General features: G+C 32.9%; 1 protein-coding gene across 2 annotated transcripts; it reads left to right on the top strand.

The window, feature by feature from the left end:
• LOC145012169 (serine/threonine-protein phosphatase 5-like) lies at nucleotides 1-3,373 on the top strand. 2 transcript variants are annotated; one of them, XM_078970949.1, is made up of 13 exons: nucleotides 38-165; nucleotides 264-358; nucleotides 490-659; nucleotides 756-827; nucleotides 944-1,094; nucleotides 1,264-1,372; nucleotides 1,444-1,561; nucleotides 1,747-1,894; nucleotides 1,978-2,226; nucleotides 2,367-2,492; nucleotides 2,599-2,699; nucleotides 2,790-2,864; nucleotides 2,960-3,373. In XM_078970949.1, the coding sequence occupies exons 4-13, from the start codon at nucleotides 789-791 to the stop codon at nucleotides 3,017-3,019; spliced, it is 1,176 nt and encodes a 391-aa protein (XP_078827075.1). In that variant the 5' UTR covers nucleotides 38-165; nucleotides 264-358; nucleotides 490-659; nucleotides 756-788; the 3' UTR covers nucleotides 3,020-3,373. The 2 variants fall into 2 exon arrangements, with proteins under 2 accessions (XP_078827074.1, XP_078827075.1); XM_078970948.1 differs by lacking the exon at nucleotides 264-358 and having other exon boundaries at nucleotides 1-165.
• Nucleotides 3,374-14,838: the final 11,465 nt, after the last annotated feature.

Below are 14,838 nucleotides of genomic sequence, written 5' to 3'. Positions count from 1 at the left end.
TGTTGGGGTGAAGCTGCAAATGCATCTCAATCTCCGTGCTACGCAAAAAGCGAACAGTTGTTTGAGAGCTTGTTCTCTGTTCGATTATGCCATCCATGGCTGCTGAAAATTCAGACGTCTCGAAGGCAGAACAAATTAAACTCCAAGCGAATGAAGCTTTCAAAGGTATTCTTTACGTTCTTACACCTTTGTTCCTTCAAATAACCCACTCTCTATTGTACTAAACGCCAGTAATATGCTTATTCAAATATGTGTAATCGTAGTTATCTATCCCTTCGTCCCAAAAAGATCCCTACTATGGTTCAGCGAAACTTTTAAAGACTGTTTGAACATATTTACCATTTGGAACGTCAAATTGGTAAATTCTGAAGTCAGTTTCGTTACCAATGGTTACTTCGATTAGTATCAGTCCGTTTGTTAGATTGTAATACCTTGATGGTTTTGGTTTTCCCTGTAAATTTTCTGATTCATGAAAGATTGGTTTGTCAGCTCATAAATATTCTCAGGCAATTGATTTATATACACAAGCAATCGAACTAAATTGTGAAAATGCTGTGTATCTGGCGAATCGAGCCCTAGCTCATACCAAGTTGGAGGAATTTGGTAGTGCAATACACGATGCATCTAAGGCTGTTGAGATTGATCCCAAGTACTCAAAGGCATGTTCTTCAACTTATTTATCTTGATTCTTCCTTTCTTAGAATTCTATGTTATGAATATATTGCTTTTTCTTGATGAAATATGCATAAATTTAGGGTTATTATCGTCGTGGTGCTGCATATCTTGCAATGGGAAAGTTTAAAGAAGCACTCAAGGATTTTCAACAGGTTTGTAATTGTATTGATTTCCATGATTTCATCATTTCGTTAAGAGTGTTAATTGTTAAATTATTCTCACTTGATCATTGACACTGATGATTTGCTTTACATTTATATGGAATTAGGTGAAAAGAATATGTCCGAATGATCCTGATGCTTCTAAGAAACTGAAGGAATGTGAAAAAGCTGTTATGAAGCTCAAGTTTGAAGAAGCAATTGCTACACCTAGTTCTGAACAACAGTCAGTAGCTGAATCTATCGATTTTCGTACTATAGGTATCATTATTTCAATGATCTTTTTGTGACTCATTTAGTTGTTTTAAGTTCCCTCTGTTTTTTTCAGCAGCATTAAAATCATTGTATTTTTTTCCAAATTCAAATAAAAGTCTTACAATCAACTTTACATGAAGACTTTCTCTTTATGATTTTGTTGTTTAAACTCAAGATGTGGAGCCACAATATGGTGGTGCAAGAATAGAGGGAGATGTAGTAACTCTAGAATTCATCAAGAAAATGATGCATGAATTCAAGAATCAGAAATCCTTACATAAAAGGTATATACTTCTTATCAAAATATTTAATTTTTTATTACTATCAATTCAATATCTTGATGTTATTGTTTTAGGTATGCTTTTCAGATTGTCATGCAAACAAGGGAAATTCTAATGGCTTTGCCTTCTCTTGTTGATGTAAAAGTTCCAGATGGAAAGCACTTCACAGTTTGTGGTGATATACATGGTCAGGTAAATATAAACAAGGGCAAATTTGTAAAATGAGAGGACTTACATCCTTACATCCCTGGCTTTCCCTATTAAGTTGTTCTTTATGTATCAAGTCAGAAAGAAACACTCCATTTTCTTTAATAGTTTGATTTTCCTTTTTCTTTTCTGGTGGGGATGGGGGTGGGGCCCACCTTCATTAAATGCAGTTTTTTGATTTGCTAAACATCTTTGAGCTCAATGGTCTTCCCTCTGATGAAAATCCATATTTGTTTAATGGTGATTTTGTTGATCGAGGGTCTTTCTCTGTTGAGGTTATTCTTACACTTTTTGCATTCAAGTGTATGTCTCAATCAGGTAATTGATTTTGATCATGTATCTTTATTGCTATTAAACACTATAATCATTTATTTATTTAATTTTTTTTTAAATGTTTTCAGCCATATATCTTTCTCGTGGAAATCACGAAAGCAAGAGCATGAACAAGATTTATGGGTTTGAGGGGGAGGTCAAATCAAAGTTGACTGATAAATTTGTGGAACTTTTTGCTCAAGTTTTTTGCTATTTACCATTAGCTCATGTTATAAATAACAAAGTATTTGTTGTTCATGGAGGACTTTTTAGCACTGATGGGGTCAAACTCTCTCAAATTAAAGCAATCAATCGGTTTTGTGAGCCTCCAGAAGAAGGTAGATGCAAGAAATAACAATGTTCATTGTACTTTCAAAATCTACCTAATTATATAGCATTGTATTTTTGGTTTATTTTATAATAAGAAGAAATGAAAGTAGATTGCTATTATAAATCTGGTGTTTATTATATATATCAGGGTTAATGTGTGAACTACTATGGAGTGATCCACAATCGGATCCTGGAAGAGGACCTAGCAAACGTGGTGTAGGTCTTTCTTTTGGTGGAGATGTGACAAAAAGATTCTTGAAGGATAATAATCTTGGTAATTAATTAATCATAATGTATATATATATATATATATATATATATATTTTTAAAAATTATTAAAGTTTCAAATTTTAACCATTGAGTTTTTGTTTATTTGATAGATTTAATTGTGAGGTCTCATGAGGTGAAAGATGATGGTTATGAAATCGAACATGATGGGAAACTCATCACTGTTTTTTCTGCTCCGAATTACTGTGACCAGGTAATTTAATGGTAATTAATTAATTAATTAACCCAAAATAAATCGACAGTTGTTTATGATTTTGTATTTTTATTTTTAACATTTGTGTAGATGGGCAACAAAGGTGCTTTCATTCGTTTTGAAGCTCCCGTTATGGAGCCAAAGATTGTAACATTTTCAGCCGTGGTTAGTATCTCTTACCGTTTTTATATGCTTTTTTTACTGTCACACTGTCACTGTCAGTGTCAGTGATTTATACTGTAAATTTATGAAAATTGCAGACACATCCGGATGTGAAGCCGATGGCCTACGCAAGCAACTTTCTACGCATGTTCTCTTAGTGTTATCTTTTTTGAGACACGGCATAGGTGGTTTCTCACATCTATAAATGCACATAAGTATGTGGAACCTCATAGTTCTTTTTCTTGATAAGTTTATATCAAATTTTGATGTAGCTTTATTTATTTATTTTTTCATGCAAAGTCGATTTGCAATAGAAAAAAGAATTAATACATTAAGAGCTGAGTAATATAAGTGATTTTCTGCGGCGATAAGGGAAATCCAAAGTACATGTCTGAATAGAGAAAAGTGGGATCTAGCGTGTAGATTCCATTTTGAACAAGAAGATTATCCAAATTAGAATGTTGTAAGATGACATATGTAGTAAGGAAATGAAAAGTCAACATATTGGAAGATTTAGATTTCTTATAAGGTGAATATTGAACTTTTAAAAATCAGCTTTTCTATAGAATATCAACAAAAGTTGAAACTTGTCATGGCGTAATTGCAACTAATTTTTTTCTTTTCAAAAACACACCGAGAATAATTATGAAATTGAAAATGCGAGAACGGAGAGTTGATCATCCATTTTGGAATGTTATTTTTATCGAATATATTAAAAATGCTAATTTTTAATGCTCTATAAGTTAACGTTAATATCAATATAATATTTTCTGTATAAAATATGAATTATTATTATTATTATTATTATTATTATTATTATTATTATTATTATTATTATGTACTAATTACATGTGATTAAACCTTGTACTTTTGTTGCCGATTCCTTAATTTGTTTTTGTTTATATTTGTTGAATCCTTAACTGTAGTAATTTTAGAATGCAACTAAAAATTTCATGATTTTTTTACAAAAAGGAAATAAAAGGAATGAAAAATCTGAAATAGAGTTATATAAATATGTAATATTTTTCTTCATAAATAAAAATGAAAGTTTATTAGAGTTGGATTTTTTAGAAGAATACTGGTATTTCTTTTTAAAAGTATATATAAAAGTAAAACAAGTTATGATTCTAATTTGTTGTTTCATTATTTCAACGCAATGCTACAAAACACATATTAGAAGGTTTTAGTTTTTTTTTTTATACAGTATAATAATTAATTTCCATAATAAAATAAGTTATTTACTCGTTTGAAACTACACATTTATTATAATTTTTATAAAATACTCGTAAAATAAAATTAATATAGTTTTTAAAAGAATTAGTTTTATCATAAAAAAAAGCTTAGCGGCGTAACTTGTTGCCCATTTGTCATCTCACTCGTTGTATGATGATAATTAAATTAATGAATTAGTATATTAAATTGTAAAAAATATATATATTAGAAGCATATGCTAACAATGTTAGAAATTATTGATTTGGTCCAGATGTTTCATTTGTTGCTCTGATGGTACTTAAAACTTAGCTTTGTGACAATACTCGTCCCTATCTCTAACCGAGTCAAAACATAAAAGTTATCTATTAAGATCTAAGGTAAAATACTATTCTAACCTCATCTTCATCTTCTTAGTCCTTTCAATTCAAAGCAAACCCACAAAAAGGATTCTCGACTCCTTCAAATTGATTCATCAATCTATACCTCGACAATGTTAGAAATATATTGACCCTTTATAGACTTGATAATATTATTATTTTGCCCTAAAACATTGTAAGAAAGGAAATAAACTAATGAATAGTGGTTAATTAAAGTAAATAAATCCTTTTCCATAATAGATATCACTTCTCACAATACATTCTCTATAAAATTCTATATTTTATTAAGCTTGCGAAAGATTCACAAGATCAAAACTAGGGAGAATGACTCTGAAGGGTAACTAACTATTGAGTTTGTTCTCATTTGGTCCATTTTCTTTTTTTTTGTATCCAATATACCACCGGACTTGTTGTTCATGTTCACCATAACCCTTTTGAGCAACTATCACCGGTGATAGTCGGTCAAAGGGTTATGGCGAACACAAACAACAAGTTCGATGATATATTGCGTACAAAAAAAGGGGAAGGGACCAAATAAGTCCTAAGTCATTTTCCATTTATTCATTTACAAAAAATCCTACGTCATCTTCTGCTCATATTGTAACGCCCGTAGATCAGGGCTAGTCAATTTAGAGACGATAAGCGTCAAAAATGATTTTTTTGATGAAAGATTATTTAGAATGAATAATCTTAACTAAGTTGTAGTATATGTTACAAGGATTCCGTACATATAAAAAACGCCAAAATCGGAGTTATAACGAAGAAGTTATGACCTGTCGAAGTTTTGCGACAGAACCGGCACGACACAGTGTGATGTAAAAATTGAATTTAAGTTAGAGCGATATTTAGCCTTAGAAATCTAAATGAAAGTCGTAGAATACGTTAAACAGTGAGCGTGCATAAAAAGAACGCCCAAATCTGACTTCGTATGAGGAAGTTATGATTTTTCGAAGTTTCGACTTAGCGGTATGCAGCCCGAATACTCAATTTGAGACCGAGCGATTTTTAGTCGAAACAATCTAAATGAGAATCGAAGATCTCATTAATTGTAGTAAAACGATAAAAAGATAGGCGAAAACGGACGTCGGATGAAGAAGTTATGATTTTATAACGGAGTTTTCCTGTCCCGGCCTACTAAAAATAAATAATAAAAATAAAGACAAAATTAGCCGACGGAGTCTAAACGAAAGTTGTAGAGCATAGTCTTACCTACGCGGGGATATAAATAACGTCGAAAATGGAGTTCGTATGAGGAAGATATGAATTTTTGAAGTTTATTAAATATTTTCGATATTTAACTTAATTATAAATTAACCGATATTATCCATGGGAGGAGTCAGCGATCTGATCCACGTTACGCCCAACGTAATTTAGAATTACGCCCAGCGTAATTTGGGTTTCCAGCCCCCTATAAAAGGGTGTCGAGGGCAGCCGAGTTCTTTGCTCATTTCTTCCCTTTCTCTCGCGTTTTTGCATCGTTTTTCGTGCAAGAAATATCCCGAAGCCCCGGTATCATTCCCGAGCCCCGAAGCAAGTCCCGAGGCCCCGAAGATCACGAGAAGTGCAATTCCCGAGCCGAAGCTCTATCCGCGAGAAGTCCGGTTTTTGTGAAGATCTTCCAGATCTACTGAAGAATACTACTTCTACAAGTCGTAGTGCTGTCTGATCATCTTCTGATCAAGTGAGTGTGTAGTTACTTTCTTCTAACGCATAATTATGAAGTATTTTATACGAAATACGTGTTATGTGTATAATATAAAGTTGTTTATATGTGTGAGTGTATAGTCACTTTCATCTTACACATAGATATGAAGTATTTGCTATGAAATACATGCTATGTGTTTATACATTGTTTGTTTACTTGAGATGGATGCTGAATGAATGTTTTATACGAGTTTTTAAATAAGTTGTATATGTAATTTATATCTACAAATATGTTGGGTAGAACATGGGTAGATGAAATAGTTTATGTGTGGTTAAAGAATGTGATAAGAGAAAGGTGAGGATATAATGGTGATGATAATTAGGTGATGATAGATAGGTGATGAATTATGAGTCCAGACGATGTTGTGGCTACGTATTCATGCGCTGATAGTCTATCCCTTATTATGAATTACGAGTTCAGGCGATGTTGTGGCTGCGTATTCATGCGATGATAGTCTAACCCTTATTATGATTTACGAGTTCAGGCGATGTTGTGGCTGTGTAATCATGCGATGATACCCTAACCCTTATTAGACATATATTGAGGGAGTGATCCCCGAATTAGTATTGTCTATATGATACAGGCGATGATCCTTAGGAAAAGTTCTTAGGAACAAGCATATAAGGATATAAGATGTAAGGAGATGAGCGGTAAATATGATATAAGAGATGATCCTTAGAATAATATCTTTAGAGAAGATTAAAAGAAGATAATGGGGATGGGTATTTGGGTTGATTGTTTGATGATTGAATATAATAATTATATTATTGTGGGTTGAAAACCCTATATGCTCACCAGGCTCCCAAGCCTGACCCACTCAGTTTAATTGTATCACAGGTATCGCTACGAAGCTGCTTTGCACTGAGAGATTAAAGGAGATGTAAATCATTAGTGTAATTGAATGTAAGTTCTGTTTATGCTTATGTGTCTGTATCGGAACATGACATTCCGAGGTTTTATTATTAAATGAAAATACATTCTCTTTAAGAAATGTTTTGATAAGTTATTATCATATCTTGTTTTGGGAACAAATTCCGCAACCGTTTTCTTTAAAAGATTACTTTGATTTTATAAAACAAAGCATAAACAAATCGGTCTTTTCTGGCCGTGAAAATGAGAATGTCACACATATTAATGACTTTATGAGATTCATTATTGTTTCTCTTCAAAACATAACTCACAAAAGAACATTATTCATACATGTACAACTTTGTAATGCACTTAAATATTTATTAGGGGAATCTTGATTGAGCAAGTGCATTTCATGACTACATTTACATTTCCAATCAAATGATTTATCGTATCGTGGATTCTTGACAAGTCTACAAACGAGTAGAATCACAAGTGCTATGATTTTTGAGTTTACTTGGCTTTAAGATCGAATTAATAGGATAAGATACAACATCAATATGTACAAGATCATGCAGTTTTTGCAAACACATCATCAAAATATACGTTGAGGTAAACGTTTATGTTGATAAATATACCTCTCATACACAATCATATCCTTTTGCAGAGAGTTGTTGACAACTAACCACAATAAGAATAACATAGATCATGTTTTAACGAAGCTACCCCTCCGAAATTCTCTTCATGTACGTTATGGCCTAAGAAGGTTGTAATCTTTGATATTTTTACAACTTTAATTTCATTTAACTTTTTGGGGAAAATGACTCTGGAGGGTAACCAACTGTTAAGTTTGTTCTCATTTGGTCACTTTCCTTTTTTTGTACTCAATATACCATCGAACTTGTTGTTTGTGTTCACCACAACCCTTTGACCGGCTATCACATGTGATAGCCGGTTAAATGTCTGTCAGAAGGGTTGTGGTGAACACAAACAACAAGTTCGATGGTATATTGGGTACCAAAAAAATGAAAGGGACCAAATGAGAACAAACTCAACAGTTAGTTACCCTCCAAAGTCATTTTCCCTCAAAACTAAGATGGAAGCAAAAAACACTAAAATTACATGTTTTGGGTGTTTAAAGATCCAATGTCGCCACCCTCTGCCAATCTACGACCTCCACTCATCTCCCCCTCTCCACTGTCCTTTGCAGCTTTGCCCCTGTTCGCGTCTCTTTTTTCTGGTTACATAAGTCTTTTAAGTCTACAACTATAAAACCAGAAAAAACTATAAATACAACACATTTATGATTTGTTTCAAGTAGAATACTTATTTTACAAATTATACCTTATTATTTTGTTAGCTACTTGTTACTTCTTATAGTTATTTATTTATTTTTTTATCATATATTGTCTTATATATTTGTATTAAGGATTTTAGAATAACTTAAATTTGATTCAAAAAGTCCCTGTATAATTCAGACTTTATAAAAAGTTTTAAATACATTATGCCTTTTGCTCATATTTACTAAAAAGTAGGTATCAAATTAGGCAATCGTGTCGATTTGCATGACACGACACGACATAATAAAACTTTATTTAACACGAACACGATACGACACGATGGTGTGTTCATTTTCATTAACATATTTTCATTAAGACACACATGGTTTAGATTTAGGTTAAAAGAATATGTCCAAATGATCCAGATGTTTCTAAGAAATTGAAGAAATGGGAAAAAGCTCTTATGAAGCTCAAGTTTCAAGAAGCAATTGCTATACCCAGTTCTATCAATTTTCATACTATATGTACCATTCTTTTAGTCATATTTGTTCATATTTATAATCGCAATCAAATAAACAATCATTTTTCATATTTATTCCAAATAAAAGGGTAAAATGGTCAACTATGTCATTCAAACAATTCGTTTAGTCCAAAAAGAAGCAACATTTGTTGACACATTACTTTCTTTATACACACATCCTTTATTTAGAGAACGATTAATGAATATAATTAATTAATCCCTGAGAAAAACATGTGTTTAACACCTTTATAATTTTTCTTATTGTGTATAGCTTTAAAAGGGTCAAATGCTAATTTATGCGATCATGTATTACCTTTTCCCAAATTTATGCAACAAAGTAGTTTTTTAGAAGAAGTACACAACCACCTTTTATTTTAGGACTAAAATATGCAACATTGTAACTTTGTAACTTGAAACCGGTTACCTCATTACATGACATCTATTAAATGCTTATTCATGCAAGAATGTTTCACTTTTTATTTTGTTTACCAATTTATGCAAGAATATTTCACATTTTTACGAATTTAGGCAACAATGTTTCATTTTTTACCAATCTATGCAACCATGTTTCAACCAGTCAAAAAATACTTTTTATCTTTTGATGTTAGATTGAAACATCGTTGCATATATCTTATAAAAAACCACTTTGTTTCATAAACATGGAAAAAACAAAACTTTGTTGAATAAATATACATTTAACCCATTTAAATACATGAATTATATCGATTTTTGTCACACAAAATATTTAATTACACTTCATATAGTTGCATACCCTTCAAGAATTTCAAGAAGTTACATTTAAACGAAACTTTGAAAATTTTGGTTAACTACTCTTTCTGAACCTTCTTTCTCTGTAAACTCAAGATATGGCCCCACAATATGATGGTGCAAGAATAGAAGGACTTGTAGTGACTCTATAATTCATCAAGAAAATGATGCATGAATTCAAGCATCAAAAAGGCCTACATAGAGGATATTTTTCATTTTTGGAAATTCTTATTAAAATATCTAAGTTTGTGTTACTAAAACCTCTTAATCTTGATGTTTGTGTTGTAAGTATACTTTTCACATTGTCACAAAAACTCGAAAAACTCTAATGGCATTGCCCTGTCTTGATGTAAAAGTTCCACATGGAAAGCAATTCACAGTTTGTGGTGATATACATGGTCAAATAAATATAAACAAGGGCGAATTTGTAAATGTTAGGACTTACATCCCTGACTTTCCCTATTAAGTTGTTCTTCATGTATCAAATCAAAAAGAACCACTAATATATAGTTTACCAGATTAAGTCATATAAATTGTCTCTATTTAGTTTATTAACAACTTTTTGTTATTAACTTGTACCATTTTCTTTAATAATTTGATTTTTCTTTTTCTTTTCTGATGGGGCCCACCTTCATTAAATGCAATTTTTTGATCTGTTAAACATGTAAGATCGTAAGATCGTAGGATCGCATGTAAGATCGTAAGATCGCATGTAAGATCGTAAGATCGTAGGATTAGGATCCGATCCGATCCTACCTTACATTGTTTTCTTCTTTATTTTTAAATGGAAAAAATGAATTTACCACTTTATGTATTTTTCTGTTTTTTCTGTTTACCACTTTACTGATTATCATTTGTGTTGTGAGTTGCGACTAATGTTTTGAATTTTTTATAGCTTTTAAATGGAAAATTGAATGTTTGAAATATTTTTCATGTTTTGAAACTATCAATAAAAATTATGTTTTATTTTGTGGGATCTTAGGGTCGCGATCTTATGAACATGATCTTGCAAACCCAAAAACGACCCTACACAGGATACCGATCTTGATAACCTTGGTTAAAATCATTTCTTCCATTTTTATATTGATTGCTTGTAAATCTCGTTGAACTCGTTAATTTTAGCTTTCTTGTCCTGTCATTTGGATTTGGAAGAAAGACTGTCATTATTCTGATAAACACCCATTCCCATTTTCGTGTAGAAATGTTGTAACATTCATAGTTTGGTATGTTTCCTTTTTAGCCCTTTAATGCAAAATCTATGTCTTTTTGGTCCCTAGCTAGTACACGGGGGCGTACTCTATGAGTACGTTTAGCGTACTAGCTCTTTTCTGGACGCAGGATTCACCCGCGTACGCGCGGCGTACGTAGAGTAGGCATGGCGTATGTGGTGCAGGGGCAAACCCTAATTTTTAGGGTTTGCACCCTATTTAAACAAATTATAACACCTTTTGTACATTTTATTGATCAACCTCCATCACCCTATGCCCTCATATCGAAACCCTAAGTGTACTTGGTGAAATTTGAGCTTGAAAGTGAGTTTGTTGGTGTTTTGTGGTAAAGAAGAAGAAGAAGACGAACACTTGGAGGTTGCTTGGGAGTAGCTTGAGCTTGTAGATCCAGAGTTGTCTTCACCTTAGCAAGCCGTTTGAGGTAAAAATATCTCATCTTGATGGTCCTTTATGCTAGATCCATTTTATGGTGTTATTTATGCATTTTTGGGTCTTTTAAGTCATATATGAAGTTATGGTCTACTCCATAAACTATGGATGTTAGATCTTTGCTCATTTGAGGTCCCTTGTCCATAAAAATGCAAACTTTATGTCAGATATTGGTCCATGCAAGTTTTAAGACTCTTATTAAGCTTCTTTTTGAGTGTTGGGCCCCATTAAGTCTTGCATGGGTGTAAAGCTGTCAACTTTACGTATCAAGTCACCATTTAGAATCAGATTTGAGAGTTTAGCATGTTCGCTTAACCAATTAAGTGCTTAATAGGTTGGGTTACTAATTTGGGGAGTATGTTGCGCGTACTGGCCCCGGAAGGAGTACATTAAGCGTACGAGTTGAGTACGCTCCACGTACTCAGCAGATGGACCTTCGGTTCGACTTCTTCAGTTTGGGTCATATTTTGGGCTTTTAGGATTTGGGCCTTTGGACTTCTGACCTTGGACCATGGATACACTATGGGCTTTCTTGGTATTGGGTTCATGATGATTTTGGGATCAATTTTGAAGTTGGGCCTTTGGATACCATTTAGGAATTTGGGCCTTTTGAGTAATGGGTTGGGCCTTCGCTTTGGGCCAAGTAATAAAAAGGGTAAAATGGTATTTTACCTGGATATTGGGCAAGTAACTTAGATTCTTGATTATGGGTCGAGATCTAATTATTAATTTGATATTATTTGATGTTGTTAGCGCATGGATTTTCTGGACCAACAGACTGAGATTTCATCGGAGTGATTCTGCAGCTTAAGGTGAGTTTCCTCACTGTGTTTAGCGGGTCGAAGGCACCAATGTCGGCCCATTGTTTATTATGTTTAGGATGTTTGTGATGGGTTTTATACAAACAATCCTATGTGTGCATGCAACCCTAGAATTGGATCTATGTTTTCACTATTAGATACACAACATTATGAACACATAATAAAACCCTAAAGATGATTTCTATTATCGAAATTAACCAAGAAGGTTAGATTACATACCTCTTGTTGTTATATTGTAATAACAACTTAAATCTTCAAACCCTAAGTCTTGAAAGCAAGCACCACAAGTGTAGTGCCTCTAATGGCTCACAAACACCAAGAGCAAATGGAGAGGTAATAGAGAGAGAGAGAGAGAAGAGGTATAGAATTTCGTCCCTAGGAACCCTTGGGAAGGCATTCCCGAAATCATGAGCCAAAGGGGTGTTTATATAGGTGTAGAGATGGGGTTTCAGTCCTTATCCTTATCTAGTTGCTTGCCCACCAAACAACCCATAAGATAAATCTTGAATCCTTATCATGGACGAATTCTAAGGCCTTATCACCTTAAATTCGTCCAACCTATCTTTAGGATAATCCTTACCCTATTTTGTAACTATCACATAATTACAATTCAGCCCCTCTAGTTTAATTAATTACATTTGATCACAAAATTAATTCTTAATTAATTATTGACCAATATTAATTAAACAAATATGATTTCTCCTTTAATATATTATTCTTATAACATATTAATAAATCATAATAACCTCTTTCTCTATTATTTCTCCAGTCAAGTTGCTTTGGTGAAGGCAACTCAAAAGGACCATGCACAATCGGGTCAAGTATTTACCAAATATGGTTACTGGCTTAGACACTAATCCAACAGTCTCCCACTTGGATAAGTCTAGTAACTACAAATGTAAGTACACCTCGATTTGCAATCGTAGCTCTCAAAGACGCTATCAAACTCTGATCTTATCAGTAACCTGTCCTTCAGATAAGGGATCATATATTCCTCCATTCTAGATATCGTATAGACACGAGACATGGATTGAAATTCTTCTCTCAGTCTATGTGTTGTTTCTCGATTTCCGATTTACGACGACCGACTAATTGAACAAATCAAATTAGCCCTAGCTCGGCCGAGCATTTACATTTATCATCACTAAATCATCGAGGGGCCTAAAGATATCTCTTTTATCCTACTTGGGATAAAAGGAACGGATAAACTTTGATTCAATGCTCGCTTGCACTCATTCATCAAATCATACACAATAATATGTTTTATGACACCAAGTTACTAGTGCGTTTACATATTATCAATGTGCAACCGATTTGCAAGATACAACTCACACATCTCGGTTTCAAGAATATAAGATGTTATCGTCTCACCAATCACTCGTGATACAATCCATGGAGTGATCCAAGTGAGCGTGGGTTTGATCCAATGCTCAAATTCATATTCATAAGAACTCATGAACGTTGCAGCAAACATTTGCTTATGTCTAACACTCTTTAGACAATCCACACACCAATTCATGACAGTCTTCATTCATACCTACTTCCAACATATGAACGACTGTGGCCCGTTCGAATAATTTGACTGTTCTTAATCAATTAAATTATTCAGGAAGTCAAAACATGCAAAGTGAAACACAAGAATAATACTAATCCTATATGGCCTCAACCCATTGAGCATAAATAAAACACCTTTTATTTATCACCATATCGATTACTCATTATTTGTCGTTTCGGGTAATCAACTTCTTACTTAAATTATTACACTTGTCCCATGCTCTTCCGCATGCACACAATGTTTACATATGGTTCTTACTTTGTGACATAGATCAAATTGGACACATTTCCAATCATTCTCATTTCACAACTCCTAATCCTTTTTCATAAGTGTAAGAACATCAAATTCTTGCTACTTATAGAATATGCTAGATTCTAACACTTTATGCAATGATCCTTTTGTAATGTCACTGCACCAAAGTCACAAAGACTATTGTCAATGAAATTACAAAATCCTCTATCTGAGATTGTTACAAGACAATTCCTTAGATATGATGTCTCTCACTCAAATTACATTCCTTTGAACATCCTTTTGCATAAATGTTTCTAATCTAGACATAGATTTTCAATATTCAATTCCAATATGGACACGTTTCCATATTTTCCATATGACAACTTATTCTTAATAGAATCTTATCTATTCATAATAATGTCGATATGGTCCATCCAATATGGAAACATTTCCATATTTTCCATATGACAACTCATTCTTAATATAATCTTTTCTATTCATAATAATGTCGATATGGTCCATCCAATACTATGCTTCCAACTACTCACAAGCAACCAATCCTCGTCGAACTTTGGATTGTCCTTTGATAGTTGTTTAATTATTTTAGTCAAAACCGATTCTAGTCCCTTTTCCCTCTAAATGCGCTAGACATTTGGAAAATTTTAGAATGGTCAAATATTAAAGCATTTGCAATCGACACTATACCCGAAGCGTATGGGACACGATGCATAATGTTTTATTTGCTATGTTCTCAAAATTCTAATTGTGAAGAGGAATGTCGTAATCATAATCGAAATTTTAAGAACACACTATGTACCTTTGACTAAATTTATTAACATTTCTCAACCTAAGCCTTTAGATTTGAAATGAAGCATAATATTCTCTCCCTTAATTATAGCAAAACAACTTTACAACCCTTACGACTTTGCAAGGTATAACTCTAGTTTTCTATAATTAATATTGCCAACTTGCAATACGTGCCTTAATAATCATACAATCAT

The sequence above is a fragment of the Lactuca saligna genome, chromosome 8 (genome assembly GCF_052625555.1).
Source record: "Lactuca saligna cultivar CGN05327 chromosome 8, ASM5262555v1, whole genome shotgun sequence".
Classification (NCBI taxonomy): Eukaryota; Viridiplantae; Streptophyta; class Magnoliopsida; order Asterales; family Asteraceae; genus Lactuca; species Lactuca saligna.
Note: the sequence above shows the minus strand (reverse complement) of the source record. Positions and strands in the feature narration are given on the sequence as shown.